This window comes from Camelina sativa, chromosome 17 (assembly GCF_000633955.1).
Source record: "Camelina sativa cultivar DH55 chromosome 17, Cs, whole genome shotgun sequence".
Classification (NCBI taxonomy): domain Eukaryota; kingdom Viridiplantae; phylum Streptophyta; class Magnoliopsida; order Brassicales; family Brassicaceae; genus Camelina; species Camelina sativa.
In genome coordinates this window covers 1,885,416-1,905,783 of record NC_025701.1, presented here as the reverse complement: position 1 = coordinate 1,905,783, position 20,368 = coordinate 1,885,416, and the positions used below count along the sequence as shown (strand labels likewise).

Here is a 20,368-nt window from a genome sequence, read left to right as displayed (position 1 = left end):
ATAAAGTGAAAGCTGAGGTCTAAAGGGCAAAAGGGTGTCGTAACCCGTCTCTTATGGTGGCTTGGCTTTGTGTCACGGAACAGAGAATTATTTTTAATCGACAAGAGAAGGCCGCCGATCTTTTAAGCTTTTAACCGGAATCCATGGCGGTGCAAGCAGGTGTTCAGACCTCTAAGGTCCTTATCCTACTCGGCGCAGGTCTCTTTCTCACTATGTGTGATTGTTTAATGAATTCGACGATTGTTTCGATTCGTATTGCTTTGACTCTGTATAATCTATGGAAAATTCTCTAAAGTTTACAAAGATTTAGGTTAGAATTTTATCTTAAGTTGTGACAATTTTGATGCATCAGTAGAATTTCTAATTTGCTCCACAATCCAAAGTTGCTACAATTGTAAAGTGTAGTTTTGATGGTAGATACAGCTTTTTATTTAATTCTGTTTCAAATTCTATGTTACAACAACTTATCTTTCTCTTGTTAGTTTCCTCCTCCGTCAATGACCTTTCTACAGTAAGGATTCATGTAAATTGATACTTGGGTTATGTTATCATGTTCAAGGTGTATCTGGTTCGATCGTATTGAGACATGGGAGGTTGTCTGACCTAATAGCTCAGCTTCAGGACTTACTCAAGGGGGCTGAAGGAGTTGAAAGCACTCCCTTTAAGTATGACGGTGCACTCCTAGCTGCTCAGGTTTTGCCATTTAAGCAATATACAATCCGTATAGAAAAGAATTCATGTGTCTCTTGTAATTGTTTGGCCAATGCTGGACCCTCTTCTTAGTGACATATTTTTTGTTGTTGTTTCTTTATTACCAGATTCGACAGCTTGCAAACGAGATCAAGGAACTAACTATGACCAATCCAGTTACCATCTTTAATAGAGATTCAAGCTCTAGTGGTAAACTACTTTCAGAAAATATGTTTCAGATATGTTTAAATATGTTTCTTGTAATCCAGTTACCATCTTATGATTAATTTTTGCTTTTGCTGATGTAGGCTATGCATCTTACCTGGTTCCAGCGGCTGCCGTTGGAGCTATGGGGTACTGCTACATGTGGTGGAAGGTGCTTATCTCTTTAAAATCTGTCTATATTTTTTATTGTTCCATGTGTCTTTTGTTATAGTTTTGTAAGATGAAGTTTACCGATCCACTATAAATATCATTGACTTATAACGTTTACCCACATCTTACTCCTTTCTTTCTACATTGCAGGGGTGGTCATTTTCTGATGCAATGTTTGTGACAAAGAAAAATATGGCTGATGCGGTTGCCTCTGTTTCGAAACAACTAGAGGATTTGTCAGACACATTAGCGGTGAATAAATAATCCTATGAAGCATCCCTTTGTTATATATTTTTATCTTCTGGTGGGTTTTTGACTCGATGCATTTGTTTACGCAGTCAACTAAGAAACACCTTTCTAAGAAGCTAGCGACCTTGGATTGGAAGTTGGAAGAGCAGAACGAGACATCTAAAATGATCTTAAGTGATGTAAGAAACATATTTTATTTCTCAGTTTCTTTTATTGATAGCTTAAAATTTTCCTAGACTTCAGATTATGACAATTACACATTCGTCTGGACTTGAAGAATATTAAGATTTCCAAAATATTGTAGAGTATTTATGTATTAGCTTCCGATCTCTTTGTGTCTGAACTGTTTTCCTTCACATGCACAATAGATTCCTGGCTAGGGTTTGGTATGATTTTTCAAGGTTTAGTAGCTCAATTTTATTTATACATGTGTTAATGACTTCATGTAGTTGTAAATTTGATTACGCAGTAGTTGCTTTCAAATTACAGTTTGATTCTTATTTTCGCGAGTTATTCCATCAATGCCTTGTTCACAAGGAATCTTAATTCAATGCAGGTAACTGAGATGAAATCAAGCATTTCACAAATAGGGTTTGATTTTAAGCAACTGAATGAAATGATTTCTGGAATAGTAAGTTTCATCTTTACCCTCTAATCTGCATATTTCGGACAAGACTCAATTTATATTAAAGAGGCTTAATATTTTTTTTTACTTTCGTAGGAAGGGAAGATTGAAAGTCTTGAAAGCAAACAAGTAAGTTTTCTACAACCATTAAGCCAGTTCATGCTATCAATTTTCTTTAAACTAGTTTATCTTAAACATTTAGTTTTTGCTAAAAATTTTAGGATGTGACCCTCTCGGGACTATGGCATCTATGTCAAGTCGCAGGCGTTAAAGACAGCACAAGCACTAAAGTCTTTCAGGTGAGTCTTAACTTACAGATTAAGAGAAACGTTGTCTTTTTCACGTAATTATAGGCCTGATTGAAATAAAATCTTGTTTCTGGCTTCTTGGTGTAGGATGTTGGTGCGAGATTAGTTATTGATGGAAAACCATCTACTAATAATTCTCTCTCGGTAAGAATGCTACAGTACCTTTTTCATCATTTGAATGTGCATTTCCATTCTATCGATGCAGAAAAGTTGTTTTAGTGAAAAAAATTCAACAAGACCATTGGTCTTGGATTCAAGGCAGTCTCTCATCAACCTCATTTGAATAAAATGGAACCTGGATCCACTTGTAGTAGCTGTTATTTGATTATCTCGTGATGTTTCTTTGGCTTTGAAAAACTTTTAAACTATGGAAACTCCAGGGTCTGAGGTTTCTGACGGAAGGCAAGGAGGCTGCAAACGTAATACACAAGCCGGTTTTGGCAAAAGAAATAACCGTGATGGCGAAACCAGTGGAGGAAAAAACAAAAGCAGCACCCGCACCTGTGACAAGAACAAGAGTTAATAGAGCGTTTCCGGGTGGAATATCTTGGGCAAGGGATGTTCCAGGGCTATCCTAAATATTATTTTGGCTTGGTTGATATACAAACAATATTGCTTATAAATATATTCGTCCCAACTCCCAAGTTCTCTGATATACTTACTGGGAGAGTGGCAATTATTTTATGTACAAAAGAAGAAAAGAAAAATTCCACTAAGTAACAGATGTTATTGCATCCATCAACAATCTGTTTTGCCCTAATTATTTTTGTCTCGTCTTTGATGTTTGTAAAGAAAAGAGTGTGAATAACGATTTCACGTATGTTGAATGAAAATAATAAAATTGATGGATGTAATCATGGATTCTTCTTGAGTCTTGACCTTTGTTTTTTTCTTTAGGTCTTCCATGATCTGAACTTTTGTAGTCTTGAATGAGAAAGAACACTTTCGTTCTTAATGGGCTAGGAAGGCCCAAAAACGGATTAGAGTTAGCCCAAAGTAAATTTACCCGTAATAATCGAATCGGGTGAATTGCACACAAATTAAAATACCCGACCGGATCCTGATTCACTTGTTATAAACTAAGAGGAGGAGGAAGGGCTTGACGGAACTTGGCATCGGTGAATCGGAGCTTCTTTCCCCTCTCTCTCTCAAGTGGTCTCGATCTTGGAAGTTCAACGCAAATTCTTCTCTGGTTCATGTAAGTTTCCAACTTATTTCTGTTGTCGAACTTGGCTAGTGGGGGCAAATTTGTCACAGTTTACGGAGTATCGAAGTAGCATTGGCTGTTGAATTTGCGATTCATTGTGTATTGTGTGTTTTTATCTTACTGAAAATCCAATTACTGTTGATTTTTCTTCTGTGTGCCACAGTGCTTAAGCAGTCTCTGGAGAAGAGACGAGAGAAGATGAGCGTTGTACCTAAGGAAACGGTTGAGGTTATAGCTCAAAGTATTGGGATTACCAACTTGTTACCTGAGGCTGCTCTTATGCTTGCTCCTGATGTTGAGTATCGTGTTCGTGAGATCATGCAGGTCACCTTCTCTTTTTTTTTTTTTATTATAAATCAATGTCCTTGTGTTCTTGAGTTGAGTTTCCAGGTATCAGATATTGATTTTTCTGTAACATCTTTTTTTTGACAGGAAGCTATTAAATGCATGCGTCACTCAAAGAGAACGACTTTAACTGCTTCGGATGTAGATGGTGCTCTCAACTTAAGGAATGTTGAGGTACCTAACTAGACACCAATTCCCTTTATATAAGAGTTTTGGTAGTGCACTATCACTAAATTGTTTCAGTGGGAAAGATTTGGTTTTGAGGTTTGGCTTTACTGGTTCATATGAATAGCACCATCTGTTAAACATTGCTTTTCAGTTTTCACATGTTTCAATATAGCAGTTAACTGAATCATAGGCATCTATTTGAGAATGATCATATTTATTGCAGCCGATATATGGCTTTGCCTCAGGAGCACCATTTCGTTTTAGAAAAGCTATTGGGCATCGGGATCTGTTCTACACTGATGACAGAGAAGTAGATTTTAAAGAGGTGAGATATTGGGCATATTTTCTTTGTTACTGCTTAGCTCTTCGTTTTATTTTTCTAATGTTTTCAAGAATTGTCAAAATTTTAGGTGATCGAAGCCCCACTACCAAAAGCTCCCCTTGATACTGAAATTGTTTGTCACTGGCTGGCTATTGAAGGAGTGCAACCCGCTATACCAGAAAATGCTCCTTTAGAAGGTTTGTCTCTCAATCTTATGTCCTTTGTTAGAGTTGTGAAGTCATTAACCGATTGTTTTCGAGATGAAACAAAGATTAGTCTGTACAGTGATGTTTCAGAATTCATTGGTGAATTAACCTCCTTCTATGTTAAATGTACCCAATGTTATGGGGTGAGGTTACTGATGTTAATGAGAGATCAAAATACATATTTTTAGATCCATCTGTATTAATGTTTTACTCATCATCATGTGCAAGAAAATTTAAAGATATTCCTTGTTCTTTCCTGTCTTGAATATATTTTCACTTGTTTGTGCTGTCTCTAGTCATTAGAGCACCTGCAGAAAACAAACCCCATGAACAAAAAGACGGACCTCTTATTGACATTAGGTTACCAGTGAAGCATGTACTATCTAGGGAGCTTCAGGTATGTGGTGCAGGCTAAATACCACAGGATACTATCTTACATGCATAAGACTTATCTGTTGTTCTCTCTTAACAGCTATACTTCCAAAAGATTGCTGAACTGGCAATGAGCAAGTCAAATTCTGCTCTGTTTAAAGAAGCATTAGTGAGCTTGGCCTCAGACTCAGGACTTCATCCTCTGGTTCCATATTTTACAAATTTCATTGCGGATGAGGTAACATCATGCAACAACGAGGATTTTGTATTAAGCAATCAGACCCACTGTTATTTTTACAGATTACAGTTTTAATTTTCTCCACTGGTGCAGGTTTCACGTGGTTTAAATGACTTCCAACTCCTGTTTAATCTAATGCACACTGTTAGAAGTCTTCTACAGAATCCTCACATACACATAGAGCCTTATGTAAGTTTTCTCTCGATTATCTTTTGCCATATCTAAGAATCATCGCTAGCTCCATTTTTTAAGGCTCTTGATTTGGGCTTCTTCAAGTTGTATTTTAGACATATTCCATATAAGGATATAAGATGTTTAGCAGTAGTGTTTGTCCGAATTATGCAAGCTCAAGTGCGTAAGTACTCTCCTCTGCCTTAAATGATAATAAATTATGCCTTGGATCTGTATTGAGGGTATGTAAACCAGCCTTGGGATAATGTTAATGTAATTTAGCTTTGGGATATTGAGTTCGTTGTTTGAGCGTTGTTTCATTACCATGAAACTGATTGAACTTTTCCTTTTGATGTCAGCTGCACCAGTTGATGCCATCTGTTGTAACATGCCTTGTATCAAGGAAGCTTGGAAATAGATTTGCTGACAACCATTGGGAACTCAGAGATTTTACGGCCAATCTGGTTGCACTGATATGTAAAAGGTTCATTCTTTCCCTTCATGTCATGAACTCGTTTTTTCTTTTTTGGTTGATTGTGGGGAGCTGAACATGATTTCATACTAGAAACGATAATGAAATTTTATACTGAAATTGTATGCAATATCATGAGATGGTCTCGCACTTTTATATTACATTAGTTAGAAGGGTTAGTCATTGCCTCGCACTTTTATATAACATATCTCACCTTTATATTCTTTTAACATCTGAAATCCCGTGGTCTGAATAAAATCGTCCAGGTATGGAACTGTCTATATTACTCTCCAGTCTCGTCTTACAAAAACTTTAATCAATGCACTTTTGGACCCAAAGAAGGCTTTGACTCAACACTATGGTGCAATTCAAGGATTAACAGCTTTGGGGCACAATGTTGTAAGTCATTCCTTGACCTTTCAGAAAGTTTGTGCATGCTAATTTCAGATATCACCCAGAGATAAGGATTAGCAGCTTTGGGGCACAATGTTCTTTCAGAATCTGATATACAATATGATGCAGCCCCACACCATTTTCCCGGCTTTCCTTCTCTTTTTATTGGGAAATTAGGATTTTTATAGCCTTACACAACTCTTCCATGAATTGGATGATCACTTCTGCACCGCTATCCTGCATTGTTAACTTTTGTCATCTGAATTGTCATTTCTTCTGTAGGTACGCCTTCTTATTGTACCAAATCTTGAACCGTATCTAAGACTTCTCGAACCGGAATTGGATGCTGAGAAGCAAAAGAATCAGACGAAGAGCTACGAAGCGTGGCGTGTATATGGAGCTTTGCTGGTTAGTCAACATATCCTTGTAAAATTCCATCATTAATAGAATTCTCAGTGGACAATCCTTATAGAGACCCTGTGCTCTTTTGCTTTTCAGCGTGCTACAGGCTTGTGTATACATGATCGGCTTAAAATCTTCCCTCCTTTACCATCCCCGTCACCAAGTTTCCTCCATAAGGGAAAGGGAAAGATAATCAATACTGAGCCCCAGAAGCGGAAGCTGAGTGTAGACTCTTCAGATAACCGATCACCCCAGAAAAGATTAACAACTAAAGATGGGCCAGACGGTGTACAATCACAAGATCACACCGGCGCAGCTCCAATGGAAGTAGATAATCCAGTGGAAAATGACAATCAGCCACAAAACTCTGCTCAACCATCATCGTCAGAACAAACTTCTGATGCTAACGAGTCTGAAAGCAGAAATGGAATGGTGAAAGAAAGCGGCAGGGGTCGGGCTATTACCATGAAAGCAATCCTTGATCAGATATGGAAAGATGATCTTGATTCTGGACGGCTTTGGTGAAACTACACGAACTCTATGGTGATAAGATTCTTCCCTTTATCCCTTCTACAGAGATGTTCGTATTCCTCTAACCACTAAGAGGTACATGTGCGGTTTGCCTCATCGATATAAATCTCATGGTTTTGGATGTGAATGCATTTAGAATGTTGTGAAATCAAAAGACCCAAAGATTAATGATACACAATACATTAACGCTAATGAGTAATTATAAATATGTTGATGTTCACGCAGAGAAGAGGCTTGGAGAAATTAAAACACAGGTAAACTCATGAGTGCTTCTTTATAAGATTGAGGGATTTCCAAGTCCTTATGAGCCTGCAGAGTGGGTTGAGTTGAATTGGAAAGTTGCAAATCGAGTTATCGTTGACGGCTTCAGTGTATATATTAAGAGCTTAGTTGATGGATGTATTTGTTTCTTCAATATTATTCAACAATCTAGATTACAATTTTTTTTTATATTTCTGTTTTCATGTATGTTCTCTTCCTTATTGCTCGATATACATACATTATTATAATATCCATTCATATTTTTACCTCTTGGTAAACGGTGACTATGAAAACGGTCTGAAACATTACAAGATATACATGGATAAGACTGAACAAAAGTTTGGAAGACATCTTTCAAACAATCAAGTTTGCTACACACCACAGAACAGCCTAGTAACTCTGGTGTACTACATAAATACTTGTTATTCAAAGCCCAAACTAAAAAATTATGACCATCGATTCTGCAATTTAATGGATTGGCTATTGCATTTCCAGTAAAAGATTTGGATGGCACCGAGAATAGCAATGCAATGTGCTTGAAAAAGGGAGCTTCAGGCATGAACATAAAACCCTGGGCGACCAAAAATGTTCACCAGAAGTAATTTCTTTTTGCAGGGACAGAACAATCAATGACCCATCATTCTACGATTTCCCCTTCTTCTAGTCCATCAATGTTGAAATCAGTAGCTAAATTTTGAAGGTCGCAGTTATCATCTGAATCCAGTCCCTTTGCAAACTCACATTCAAAGTTGAAATAATCACCTGGGTTCATTTCCGCGAAAAGATCAGAGTATGTGTCTATTAACTCTTGGTCAAACTCAAGATCCCCTACTTCTAAGGGATCATCAACCTGAGGATGCAGATTGTCGGAAGCCCCACCCTCTTCTGAGGCTCGCTGACACGGGTTATAGTTCATTTGTTTCATAAGATCAAGAACCTTTGGCTCAAAGGAGTCAATGTCGTCTTCTTCTATTTCCTCTACTCGGGAAGTTATACCATCTGTGCTTCCATTACCATCGTATAAGGAATCATTAGGATTAGGCGTCGTGTTTCCATGGTAGAAGTCTTTGATAACTTCAAAGTCATAGCTCTGTGAAGGTAGATATACATGGATCACCGGGTACTCTAATATAACTAGTTTGGCAAGCTGTTGCCTCAAAGGAGCTCTGATGTTCAGAGCCTTGAAAGGAGCCTTTGCACCCTGTGACAAGGAAAAAAAGGTTAATATTTTGTTTAGACATGCATAATATTTTCATACTATGAACCAACAAAGATGGGGGAATGATAGTGGGAAATAAAACCAAACCTTTGGGTATAGTCGTATAAAAAGTTTGAGAGAGTCAAGATCCACATCACAAAAAGGCTTGAGCTTGTGAATCCACGGGCCAGGCTTGAGATGATTCTCTATCACCGAGCATAGATTTGTATCTTCACCAACTCTGGGATGGATAGTATAAGTGTCAACAGAGACAGACCAATGAACAAAACCAAGTGCCTCAATAAACAAATATGATTACCAGTCCAAGAGAATACTAACCCGTGGTCAACAAGAATCACATCCGTAGAGTGAAACCGCCACTCGATTGTCCACGAGATGCATTTGCTCCTACCGCAAAAAAACCATCAAGTAAGATTATAGAATCAATTTAAGCTCTGACAAACTTCAACAAACAGATTAACTCGAAAACTTTAACAACTACTATAAGTCTTTATTCCTAACCAGACACTAGAAGGGATAATAGCACAGCTGAGAGTAACACCAAATAAGAACAAAAAGCCTTGATTTTGATATAACTTATATGTAATCTCAGGATTACCTATGATCGTATCGACTCTGATTCTTTTCGCTCTTCAACATTCCACTAGGAGCAAACCATAGCTTAGTTCGGCGGGTAGCAGCAGCATTGCGAAGGCTCCGAAGGTAATAAGGTAAATTATAAAAAGGGTATTTGCATAACTGACTACTTCTTCTCCGAGCAGACTCGGCCACTCTTTTTGTTTCTTCAAGCATATTGTAGTCTAAACCAATAGAGAAAATCAATATAAAGTTACGTTTACCAAACGAATTCTCATAGACTAATCCACGGAAACATGAATACATCTGATCAAAATACTCAAATAAAAATCAGAACTTTAAAGATGTAATTTTTCAAAACCAAATTCACGAAATTGAAACTCTAGAGATTCAATTGTACCAGAAAGAAGGAGGTTATCGTCGAACTGTGTGAGAGGAACGAATTCGGTGAGCTTCCTTTTTCCGGTACAACCTGATCGCTTCTTGTGAGCTTTCACACAAGAGAGGCCACACGATCGAATCGAACATCCGGGGCATTTGTACTTCCAAGGATTTAGCTTGCACTCGTCGCAGACCGACCCTCCCATCTTTTTCTGGAATCAATTTTGTAGAGGAGGCTCTGGTTCTGGTGGGCGAGCTCAGGGTTTATGAAACTAGAGAGGTGTCGAAATTAGGGTTTTTTAAAAAGAGTAACTTTGGAGGTAAATAAATAAATAAATCTGTTAAGGGGAGATGTATGTTTCCAATTTTACATTTAAATCCACCTATTTATAGTTTCTTTTGAAATATATCTCATATTTGTTTTATTGTTGACTTGACCCCAAACAAGCTCAATCATAAAAACTTGAGATTTTCTTTGGTTTTATCCATGTTTACAAGTCCTGAAATTTTGAGGGCTGAGTTCATGAAACGATGAAATATTACAAACATAATTCAATAAGAGACATAGTAACAACACAAGGCCCTAACAAAACAAACACAGATGTTTTCCTAGTATTATTAGTCGTAAGGGATCTGGATATACGCAGCATCACAGACGAATGGGATATCGGCGTACATGCCCGCAAGTGCACACCGTATGCTTTCCAGGACGGTAAACAGATAAGCAAACGCGACAGCGGTCCAGAAGTGCATCCCACACTTACCCCAATAGACTCCAAGAGGCATCCACTTGCTAACGGTTCCAATAACCTGAAGAGCGATTTCGAGAAGCATACCCATCACTACATGGAACCTGAAGAAGTGAGGCCATTCTTTTCTTCGCACTATCCCTAGATAAGCTACAAAGAAGTAGGCCATGAGGAACCAGCTTGGCAGTCTTCCAATGGCGCCCAAAAATGGGTAGGTTAAGAATTCAAAATCTTCTAGGAACGGGTGGAGATGGTAAGCGGTTTCTGCGTACATCCAAGTTTCGTGCAGAGGCATTAGGTAAGGTAGGCATGCCAAAGTTCTCCACCACCATTGTGGCTTTTTGGTCATTGGAGGAAACCGGAAGCTGGAAGGTACATCTTTTGATGCTCGCGGGGTCAAAAGTGATTTTCTGCGGACAGGTAACACAGGTAATGTACCAGACAGACTACCTTGTTCTCCATTCAGAAGCAAAGAAGACGAAGCTGAGAGATATGACAGAGGCACACCTGAAACGATCAAAGATTGAGTCAAAAAAACAAAAAAAACAGGAACTTTAAAATACCAAAGACACTTTAACATTCACATCATTAGAAACTCATTGAAGCAGAGATATATATGATTTAAGTATTTGAAACCAAACGAGTAGAAGAAATCAACATGCCTCTCGGGACTCTGGAATGAAGCTCATTCAATGGTGAAGGTGATCCCCACGAGTTCTTTATGACAGATAATGAACTTCGAGCAAGACGATATTGAGTCTGTCCTGCTGCAGCAGCTCTGTACGATGATGACTTGAATCCCGGAGAGCTCGTTAGAACATGTGCACTTGGTGTGCTGCACCCAGTTATCATCCTTACCACACTAAACAACCTATATACAAAAACCAGATGAACAAAAAAATCTTAACTTTTATTTCATCAAACGAAAAAAATGGGAAACCAAATTTGAACAGACGGCTGTAGAAAATAAAAATCTCAACCAATAAACACAAAAAATCGTTAAAAGATTCCAATTAAATTTCGATTCCCTAGAGATTGCAAACCTAAAGCCAGCGGTTCCACGAATGTTATATAAACCCATAAAGCAAACAAAATCGATAATAATTCTTAAACCCCATGAGATAACTTAAAGGAATAAGAAGTTACGAACCGAGGGCTGAGAACAATCGAAGCTGGAGGTAGAAGACGAAGAGCAAGGGTTTATCTATCGCGCATTCATCCTTTGTGAATCCTATCCTCCTTCACTCTCCCAACAAAGGGCAGTGGCGATCTCTGACTCTCTCACTTTAACTCATGTGTTTCAATTTACATTAATACCCTCAGGCCCATGATCGGCCCAGAACCTAGAAACCTTCCAAACGAACAAGAGGGTTTAGTGCAATATTAAACCGTGACCCAAATTTGAAACTTTTTTTCTTAAACATCGAATCGTCAACTTCCTTCCGCCGTCGGAATGTCGATTCCCGATTCTAACTCCGCCGCATCTGTAACGGTTTCTCCGTCACTCTCTACCGTTTCCGCAACTCCTGCGAGACCAGTAAACAGTACCATACCACCGCCGCCATCTTATCCACCTCCTGCTCAGCCGCCACCGCCGCCTTCTCAGCCACCTCATACTCCGCCGCCACAACCACCGCATCCGACTTACAGACCCGTAGTTCCGCTTCGCCATCCTGTTCCGTTACAACAAGCTCACAATAACGGCTACGCGCAGTCAATTCCAAACGTACGCCCGAATCAAGATCCGTCGGCGGTTCTTTACCCGTTTGCTCCTCCGGGTCGAGGTCGAGGGTTTTCAACCCGACCCGTTCGAGGGTTCGTCGCTGATCAGAGTGGTTACCCTCCTCGCCCCGGTATGGTTTACAACCAACAATATGGGCCGGCCCAGATGGAATCCATGATGCAGTACATGAGGGGGAGCCATCAGATTCCTCACATACCACGCCTTGGAGCGGGTTCTCCTGTTGGGTCGGGTACCATGAGAGGAAGTCCTCAGTTCCTGCAACCGCGGGTCAGTTTCTTTTTTGCACTTCTTTGATTATTCAACTCTGCTTGGTTTGTTTCATTTGTTAATGCTTAGATTCTAGTTGAGTAGTGGAAAACATTATTGGGGAAAATGCTTTAAAGTTTCTTGATTGGAGTTAGAATTGAATCTGACGGTGTGCTGCGGCTGATGAGTATCCGTTTTCTTCAGAGTGCTTCTCATTCGAACTGATGGATGTTGTTTCTTGACTTTTGGATTATACAAGTATAACTACTCATGATCATTTGTGAATAGGTTTAGAAGAAACCCTCTCTAAGAAGAATGATTACCTTTTGTCAAATACAACTACTCATGATCATTTTTTTCAACTAATGTAGGTGGCCCCGCCCCGAGCTTCAATTCTAGACACTAGCAGGAATAGAAAGGCCAGGTGAATATCAAATTTCTCTACTTTGATATTATCTTTCTTTTTTGGTTTCACTGAGAATATATTTTTAAAAACTTGTTCGAGAAACTTAGATGCCTTGCTGTTTCTTTTTCCTTGTTATTAGAAGCAGGGAAGGGGCTCTTGTTCTTATTAAAGGGAGAAAGGTAAGCCTACTATGTGTATCTCTGATGTACTGCTGTTTGAGAGTTTGCAAAAGACATCTGTTAATTTTAGATTGTGATACTTATCAACTGCTTTACAGGTCAGAATCACTGAGGGAGCTTCTCTTTATTCACTTGGTCGATCGTGGTTAAAAAATGGTTCTCACGTAGGAATTCAGGTTCGCATCATTATATTGCTGCAGTTAAAGTAAACAACATAGATGATTGTTTCTTGATATGTTTTTTTTCAAGCCAACCTGTAGTTAAATGATCTTCAATTGCATACTCAAAACTTCTTTTCTGCTTTTACAATGGAGTTGTGCATCTGCAATCTCTCCATCGTAATCAATTAGGGTAACCATATATCTGGGACCAATCTAACTTACAGTTTCTCTATTAACAGCCGCAAAGGAGTGGTATAATGAAGTCTTTGCCAAAGCCGTTACCAGTGGATATGACAGAGACAAGTGCTCCAGATGATCCAGCTGAAAAATCAGCTGATGAAGACGAAGAGGTTTGTTTTTACTTTTCAATAACCATAGATTTCATCTGAGCAGAACATAACACATTAATCTGATTCTTTGTTGCATTGTTACTAAATGATGTTTCAGCTCTTGCATTGATACTAAATGATGACTATTTTCTTTGATTATATCAGGACGAGGAGGCTGTAGAGGAATTAACAGAGAAGGATCTTCTGAAAAGACACATCGAGCGAGCTAAGAAGATCCGTGCACGGTAAGCTCCACAAGAGTTGTATCTTGTTATCTATTTTTGCTCTTTAGACTTTAGATCTTGTAGTAGTTTGAAAGATAAACGCCCGCTGCACAAGATGCATGGATTAGTTTTCTTAATCATCAAAGCAGTCTAGCAGAACATTATGGTAATTGAAAAAGGGGATTTTTCTTTGTCTTTCAGATTGAGAGAAGAACGGTTGAGGAAGATCAAGAGGTACAAAGAAAGAATAGCGCTTCTTCTGCCTCAATCCGAAGAATAATGATGAAGAACAATTAAAAAGGGTAAAGTTTTGGTTAGGACGTAGCATTTTATATGACTGTTGTTGATTTAGCATAGTAAGTACCACGTGCAGTAGGTGTGTTCTTCCTCCTCTTCATTAGATTAGTAGGACTGCTCAATTGAATTGTGTGTGTCATTCTTCCTAAAACAGAGGAAGACAAAGTTGTTTCCGTAATTTTAGTCAGTTTTTTTTTAACCAATTTGACAATACAGTTTTCTCCTCTTACATGTCCATATCATCGAAGGGATAAATCGTAAATCATCTTTCTAACAATAATTCTGATTTTAGAAAGAAAAAAATGGAATTAAGAAGATGAGTTTATTTTGGTAAGTAAAAAGCGTGGAAGTCGCTAAGTGGATCAGAGGGTTAAGAGAGATAATAGCATAGGGAAGCGGACAGAGAAGATAAACAAACCTTCCTATTTGATCTCTCTTTCAGTTTCATTGCCACATCGTCATATACACGTGTCTCATCCACCGCTAAGATTCTCTTTTTTCCTCATGCTACTAGTCACTCACTCTACCGATGATCTCTCTCTCTCACTCACGTTGAATCCGCCATTTGTGTAAAACTCCTCTCTCACCTTCTCTCTTTAACCCAGAACCATCTAAAAGTAAACATTTCCCCGCAATCACTTTTTAGCTTTCTCGATTGTTTACACTTTACGTTTTCAGTTTTCTGTTTCTTTCTTTCACACTAACTCAATTCCAGTTTCTTACTCTCCAAGAAATAACGGAAGAGCTGAAATTTTCTCGATTGTAATTTTCTCGAGAAACAAAGGAAAAAAGAACTCAGAATGGCGGGGAACGAGTGGATAAATGGATATCTGGAGGCGATTCTTGATAGCCAAGCTCAGGGGATTGAAGATACGCAGCAGAAACCACAAACGGCTGTGAATCTGAGAGAAGGTGATGGACAATTTTTCAATCCGACTAAATACTTCGTTGAGGAAGTTGTTACTGGTGTCGATGAAACCGATCTTCACCGGACTTGGCTCAAAGTCGTCGCCACTCGCAATTCTCGTGAACGCAACTCTCGATTGGAGAATATGTGTTGGCGAATCTGGCACCTCACTCGCAAGAAGAAGCAGGTTCTTATTACTTTTTGTGATTTTTTTTTTGTTTTTGTTTTGGAATCTGTTGCTGAAACGTTTCAATGGTTGGTTGTTACAGTTGGAATGGGAGGATTCGCAGCGGATAGCGAATAGGAGAATGGAAAGGGAACAAGGAAGAAGAGATGCCACAGAGGTTTTATCTGAGGATTTATCAGAAGGAGAGAAAGGAGATGGTCTTGGAGATATTGTGCAACCGGAGACACCTCGTATACAGCTGCAACGCAATTTATCCAATGTCGAACTCTGGTCTGATGATAAGAAGGAGAATCGTCTTTACATTGTCCTCATCAGGTATATTCTTCTCTGTTTCCTTCCTCTATTTTGTTAGATCTACTACATATCAAGAGTGTGTTGATTTTATCAGTTTGCACGGCTTGGTTCGTGGGGAAAACATGGAGCTTGGTAGTGATTCTGATACCGGTGGACAGGTACATTGTGTTCTTCTCTGTTTTCAATAATATTGAATCCGGTGTCTCGGCTTGTTTAAATTGATTTCTTTTCAGGTGAAATATGTTGTGGAGCTAGCTCGTGCTTTAGCGAGAATGCCTGGTGTGTACCGAGTTGATCTGTTTACGCGCCAGATATGCTCATCTGAAGTTGATTGGAGCTATGCAGAGCCCACGGAGATGCTAACCACTGCTTCTGCTGACGATTGTGATGGCGATGAAACCGGGGAAAGCAGTGGAGCTTATATCATTAGGATACCATTTGGTCCACGGGATAAGTACTTAAGAAAAGAGATTCTCTGGCCTTATATCCAAGAATTTGTTGATGGAGCTTTAGCTCACATTCTTAACATGTCTAAAGTTTTGGGAGAACAGATTGGGAAGGGGAAACCAGTGTGGCCATATGTGGTTCATGGCCATTACGCGGATGCAGGAGATACTGCTGCTCTACTTTCTGGTGCGTTGAACGTTCCTATGGTCTTGACGGGTCATTCTCTAGGAAGAAACAAGCTTGAGCAGCTTTTGAAACAAGGGAGGCAATCAAAGGAGGATATAAATTCCACTTACAAGATCAGGAGGAGGATCGAAGCTGAGGAGCTTTCTCTGGATGCTGCAGAGCTTGTTATAACAAGCACGAGGCAGGAGATTGATGAACAATGGGGACTTTATGATGGCTTCGATGTAAAACTGGAGAAAGTCTTGAGAGCTCGTGCTAGACGCGGTGTTAATTGTCACGGAAGGTTCATGCCAAGAATGGCGGTAAGTACACCCAGAACTCGAAAAGTTATGATTATAAAGTAAGTTTGAGTGATTAGGTGAGCCCGTTGTGCAGGTTATTCCTCCGGGAATGGATTTCACAAACGTCGAGGTTCAAGAAGATACACCTGAGGGTGAAGGAGATTTGGCTTCCTTAGTAGAAGGATCTTCTCCTAAAGCGGTTCCAACAATCTGGTCTGAAGTAAGTTGTCCTATGGAGCTTCATTATCTTCTTTAGAGGTTTGTTCTGCAGATTGTGTTTGATGTTTAGCTGCGTGAACTTTGCAGGTTATGAGATTTTTTGCAAATCCTCACAAACCGATGATCTTGGCATTATCTAGACCAGACCCAAAGAAAAACATAACCACTCTTTTGAAAGCTTTTGGAGAATGTCGGCCTCTACGGGAGCTAGCTAATCTTGTAACTGTTGCATGCTTTTTCGATTCTCTAATGCTTGAAACCAATGATTCTCTGTTTCTGAAGTTCTTTCCTTTGTGCTTTGCAGACTTTGATAATGGGAAATCGAGATGATATAGATGAGTTGTCATCTGGAAACGCTAGCGTTCTTACAACCGTCTTAAAACTCATTGACAAGTATGATCTTTACGGATCTGTCGCATATCCAAAGCATCATAAACAGTCTGACGTTCCTGATATATACCGACTTGCTGCACATACAAAGGGTGTTTTCATAAATCCAGCTTTGGTGGAACCTTTTGGCCTTACACTCATCGAGGTAAAGTATGCATATGCATATGTGTTATATCATATATGTGTAGTCCTTATTAGCCAGTGTCCAATCCAGTTAAACCAAAATTGGAAAATGCAGGCTGCAGCTCATGGACTTCCTATGGTGGCAACCAAGAATGGAGGACCAGTCGATATACATAGGGTAAGCAAGGTGTCCTGAAACTAAAAATCATTTCAATTGGTATTACTTTTTTCTTTCTCATGGTATTTAAATTCAGGCATTGCACAACGGTTTGCTTGTGGATCCACACGATCAAGATGCAATAGCGAATGCGTTGCTGAAGCTGGTATCAGAGAAGAATTTATGGAATGAGTGCAGGATTAACGGTTGGAAGAACATTCATCTCTTCTCATGGCCTGAGCATTGCCGGACTTACCTGACACGTATAGCTGCATGCCGAATGAGACATCCGCAGTGGCAGACGGATGCAGATGAAATGGCTGCTCAAGACGATGAATTTTCACTCAACGACTCTCTGAAAGACGTTCAAGATATGTCTCTGAGACTCTCTGTGGATGGAGATAAACCGTCGTTGAACGGGTCTCTTGAACCAAATTCTGCTGATCCTGTTAAACAAATCATGAGCCGGATGAGGAAACCTGAAATCAAGAGTAAACCGGAACTACAGGGGAAGAAGCAAGTTGATAGCTTGAATAGCAAGTATCCTGTTCTGAGGCGGCGGGAACGGTTGGTAGTTCTAGCGGTTGATTGCTATGACGACAAGGGAGCACCGGATGCGAAATCTATGGTTCCGATGATTCAGAATATCATCAAAGCCGTGCGATCGGATCCTCAGATGGCTAAAAACTCTGGTTTCGCTATTTCCACTTCGATGCCGCTTGAGGAATTAACTCGCTTTTTGAAGTCTGCAAAGATTCAGGTGAGCGAGTTCGACACATTAATATGCAGCAGCGGGAGCGAAGTTTATTACCCAGGAGGGGAAGACGGGAAGCTTCTCCCGGATCCTGACTATTCCTCGCATATCGATTACCGGTGGGGCATGGAAGGGCTTAAGAACACGGTGTGGAAACTGATGAACACTACAGCCGTTGGTGGTGAGGCTAGAAACAAAGGCTCTCCGAGTCTTATTGAGGAGGATCAGGCATCGAGCAATGCGCATTGTGTTGCGTATCAGATCAAAGATCGTTCCAAAGTAAAGTTGTTTTCCGTTTTGCGGCTTTACCGGTAGAGAATGCAATATCTAATTAGGGTATCATCATGCAGGTGATGAGAGTGGATGACTTGCGCCAGAAGTTACGACTTAGAGGCCTCCGTTGCCATCCGATGTATTGTCGGAGTTCGACGAGAATGCAGATCGTTCCTCTTCTTGCTTCTCGATCTCAAGCTCTCAGGTCCGTTGATTATAACCAAATTGATGATCACATGATTATGTTTTTTCCCTGGTGCGTTTATTCTAATAATTGCGATTTGATTTTTGGGGTGAAGGTACTTGTTCGTGCGGTGGAGGTTGAACGTGGCGAACATGTACGTAGTGGTTGGAGAACGCGGCGATACGGACTATGAGGAATTGATCTCCGGCACACACAAGACTGTGATCGTCAAGGGGCTCGTGACATTGGGCTCTGATACGCTTCTCCGGTCAACAGACCTTAAAGACGACATAGTTCCATCAGAGAGTCCTTATATTGGTACTATCAAGGCTGATTCACCGGTTAAGGACATAACCGACATTTTTAAGCAGCTCTCCAAAGCCAGCGCTTGATTCAATTGGCCGGTTCGACCATGTAGATTGATTTGTTATTTTTTTTTTCTTTTTTTTAGTCTAAAGATACTCTTTGTTAAATTTTGGTATTTTGGTTGTTCATCAAATATGATGATTTAACAGGTTTCTATAAAATAAAATATACAAACAGTGAAAGTCTAAGTCTATTGTTTTTTTTTTTTTTAGAATTATACAATTATCCAAACCAAACAAGAAATAGACGGCTGGGAAAAAAAATTAGAAGAATAAGCCTACATTAAAAAGATTTGTGAAATTATAAAATCAAATTTTTTACTATCCAAAATTTTGAAAAATCTTAACCGTGCAATACCATCATTATCGTATACTAGAATCCAGATTATTAATAATTGGAATCATTCTTGTTATAATTGTACAATATCAGAACAAACATTTGTCTTATTTCCTAAATGTTTAATCGATTCGAAAGGACAATGAACAGCTGCTTCATTTGGAGCACACTTGTATTGATATTCTTCATTGGAGCACTTGTATTGATATTCCCCACCTGATAGAAAAAACAAACAAAGTTAACCATCTAGTTGCTGCAAATTTCATAATCAAAATTTATACAAAACAAAATTAGATTTTTATCATACTATCACATCTTCAACAAACCCCATAACAGAGATCTCTGCCAATTATAAAAGCAAAATAAGCACATCAAAACTATAATGAACCAGATAACTTCGTCTCCAGTTGCTATTATATATAGATTACTATCTAATAAATTTCTTCCATTAATTAATCAATGAATCTAATAATTTATAAGATTTTATAAATATAAATTATTAAAATAATGGATTTTTTTTTATTTTTTTTAAAATAGATTATAGATACACTATGTTGGTGTTCATAAAAATAATCAACCGGTCGGTTTAATTGCGAGAACCGACGTCGGTCTGTCGCGACGGTGATTCGAAGAAGCTGTAATTAAATTACCTTAATTTTAATTAACGAAAAATCAAAAATCTACATCTCACCGGTGAGAAAGACTCCAATTACAGTAAAGAGAGAGAGAGAGAGAGAGAGTTGCGAAACAAATTTGCAAATTCTCATCATATCACTGGAGAAGATCTCTTCTTCTTCCTGATTCCAAACGCGATGCGAAGGTAGATCGTACCATCATTTTTTCTGGTTGTTTCTCGGGCAAAATCTGGTGTCTGAGATTTGCAATTTTCGTTTCAGTAGATATGAATCCGTTGGATCGGTGTTGATTTTTCGAGTGATGTTGCAGGTTAGGGCACCACCGGCTCCATGGGAAGACGGGAGGAGTTGGAACGAAGGGGATGGTTGCGAAACTGTCTATCGGAGTTATTGTTCTACTGATCTGTACGCTCTCGCTGCTTTTCTCGGCTAACATCGGTAGCAGTCCCGAGCCGACCCGTCCATCTAAGGTTAGTTCACTTTTCGTATGTATTTGGAACTTGTAGCTGAAGATCAGGTCTTCTGTTTTGATTGCCGATGAATTGAGACTAGAGTGAACTGAAAGTTGTAGTATATGTATGTGATAATCTTAGTGATTCGTTGTTGATCTAAGACTTTGATGGATTCTATATGTTGTTTTTGAGCAGATAAAGGTGGAAGAGCTCTGGGAGAGTGCTGCATCTGGTGGTTGGAGACCATCTTCTGCGCCACGATCTGACTGGCCTCGTATGTTCATCTCGTGTTTTGAGCAGTAAAGATTTAACTCGTTGCTAATCTGAAAGT

General features: G+C 39.3%; 7 protein-coding genes across 8 annotated transcripts in view; 5 read left to right on the top strand and 2 right to left on the bottom strand.

Annotated features, from left to right (window-relative positions):
- On the top strand, window positions 34–3,105 carry LOC104754640. Its single transcript, XM_010476866.1, has 11 exons — window positions 34–198; window positions 560–693; window positions 819–900; window positions 999–1,066; window positions 1,216–1,317; window positions 1,404–1,493; window positions 1,871–1,945; window positions 2,036–2,068; window positions 2,161–2,238; window positions 2,335–2,391; window positions 2,628–3,105. Exons 1-11 carry the CDS (start codon window positions 144–146, stop codon window positions 2,823–2,825), a joined length of 972 nt encoding a protein of 323 aa, XP_010475168.1. The 5' UTR covers window positions 34–143; the 3' UTR covers window positions 2,826–3,105.
- Window positions 3,315–7,585, top strand: LOC104754638 (transcription initiation factor TFIID subunit 6-like). The gene is made up of 13 exons (XM_019239602.1): window positions 3,315–3,445; window positions 3,618–3,778; window positions 3,887–3,973; window positions 4,191–4,292; window positions 4,378–4,486; window positions 4,792–4,892; window positions 4,968–5,105; window positions 5,199–5,294; window positions 5,636–5,760; window positions 6,015–6,147; window positions 6,424–6,549; window positions 6,640–7,149; window positions 7,300–7,585. The coding sequence occupies exons 2-12, from the start codon at window positions 3,653–3,655 to the stop codon at window positions 7,066–7,068; spliced, it is 1,572 nt and encodes a 523-aa protein (XP_019095147.1). The 5' UTR covers window positions 3,315–3,445; window positions 3,618–3,652; the 3' UTR covers window positions 7,069–7,149; window positions 7,300–7,585.
- On the bottom strand, window positions 7,590–9,814 carry LOC104754639 (box C/D snoRNA protein 1-like). The gene is made up of 5 exons (XM_010476865.2): window positions 9,531–9,814; window positions 9,153–9,354; window positions 8,873–8,941; window positions 8,642–8,774; window positions 7,590–8,536 (listed from the first exon to the last, which is right to left on the bottom strand). The coding sequence occupies exons 1-5, from the start codon at window positions 9,715–9,717 to the stop codon at window positions 7,973–7,975; spliced, it is 1,155 nt and encodes a 384-aa protein (XP_010475167.1). The 5' UTR covers window positions 9,718–9,814; the 3' UTR covers window positions 7,590–7,972.
- On the bottom strand, window positions 9,961–11,530 carry LOC104754637 (protein TIC 20-I, chloroplastic). Its single transcript, XM_010476864.2, has 3 exons — window positions 11,411–11,530; window positions 10,923–11,131; window positions 9,961–10,767 (listed from the first exon to the last, which is right to left on the bottom strand). The coding sequence occupies exons 2-3, from the start codon at window positions 11,110–11,112 to the stop codon at window positions 10,130–10,132; spliced, it is 828 nt and encodes a 275-aa protein (XP_010475166.1). The 5' UTR covers window positions 11,113–11,131; window positions 11,411–11,530; the 3' UTR covers window positions 9,961–10,129.
- On the top strand, window positions 11,667–14,045 carry LOC104754636 (YLP motif-containing protein 1-like). The gene is made up of 7 exons (XM_010476863.2): window positions 11,667–12,271; window positions 12,622–12,674; window positions 12,796–12,835; window positions 12,934–13,011; window positions 13,236–13,346; window positions 13,491–13,570; window positions 13,751–14,045. The coding sequence occupies exons 1-7, from the start codon at window positions 11,714–11,716 to the stop codon at window positions 13,827–13,829; spliced, it is 999 nt and encodes a 332-aa protein (XP_010475165.1). The 5' UTR covers window positions 11,667–11,713; the 3' UTR covers window positions 13,830–14,045.
- Window positions 14,313–18,784, top strand: LOC104754635 (probable sucrose-phosphate synthase 3). 2 transcript variants are annotated; one of them, XM_010476862.2, is made up of 12 exons: window positions 14,313–14,463; window positions 14,578–14,940; window positions 15,023–15,255; window positions 15,329–15,392; window positions 15,468–16,169; window positions 16,243–16,368; window positions 16,455–16,586; window positions 16,672–16,902; window positions 16,996–17,058; window positions 17,135–18,070; window positions 18,142–18,269; window positions 18,364–18,784. In XM_010476862.2, the coding sequence occupies exons 2-12, from the start codon at window positions 14,647–14,649 to the stop codon at window positions 18,638–18,640; spliced, it is 3,186 nt and encodes a 1,061-aa protein (XP_010475164.1). In that variant the 5' UTR covers window positions 14,313–14,463; window positions 14,578–14,646; the 3' UTR covers window positions 18,641–18,784. The 2 variants fall into 2 exon arrangements, with proteins under 2 accessions (XP_010475164.1, XP_010475163.1); XM_010476861.2 differs by having other exon boundaries at window positions 14,562–14,940.
- The window catches only part of LOC104754634 (uncharacterized protein At1g04910), a 4,498-nt gene continuing 3,755 nt past the window's right edge, over window positions 19,626–20,368 (top strand). The window contains exons 1-3 of the mRNA XM_010476857.2: window positions 19,626–19,770; window positions 19,896–20,055; window positions 20,233–20,311. Coding sequence (XP_010475159.1) covers window positions 19,763–19,770; window positions 19,896–20,055; window positions 20,233–20,311 — 247 coding nt within the window. The 5' untranslated portion in view covers window positions 19,626–19,762. The remainder of the gene's footprint in view (window positions 19,771–19,895; window positions 20,056–20,232; window positions 20,312–20,368) is intronic.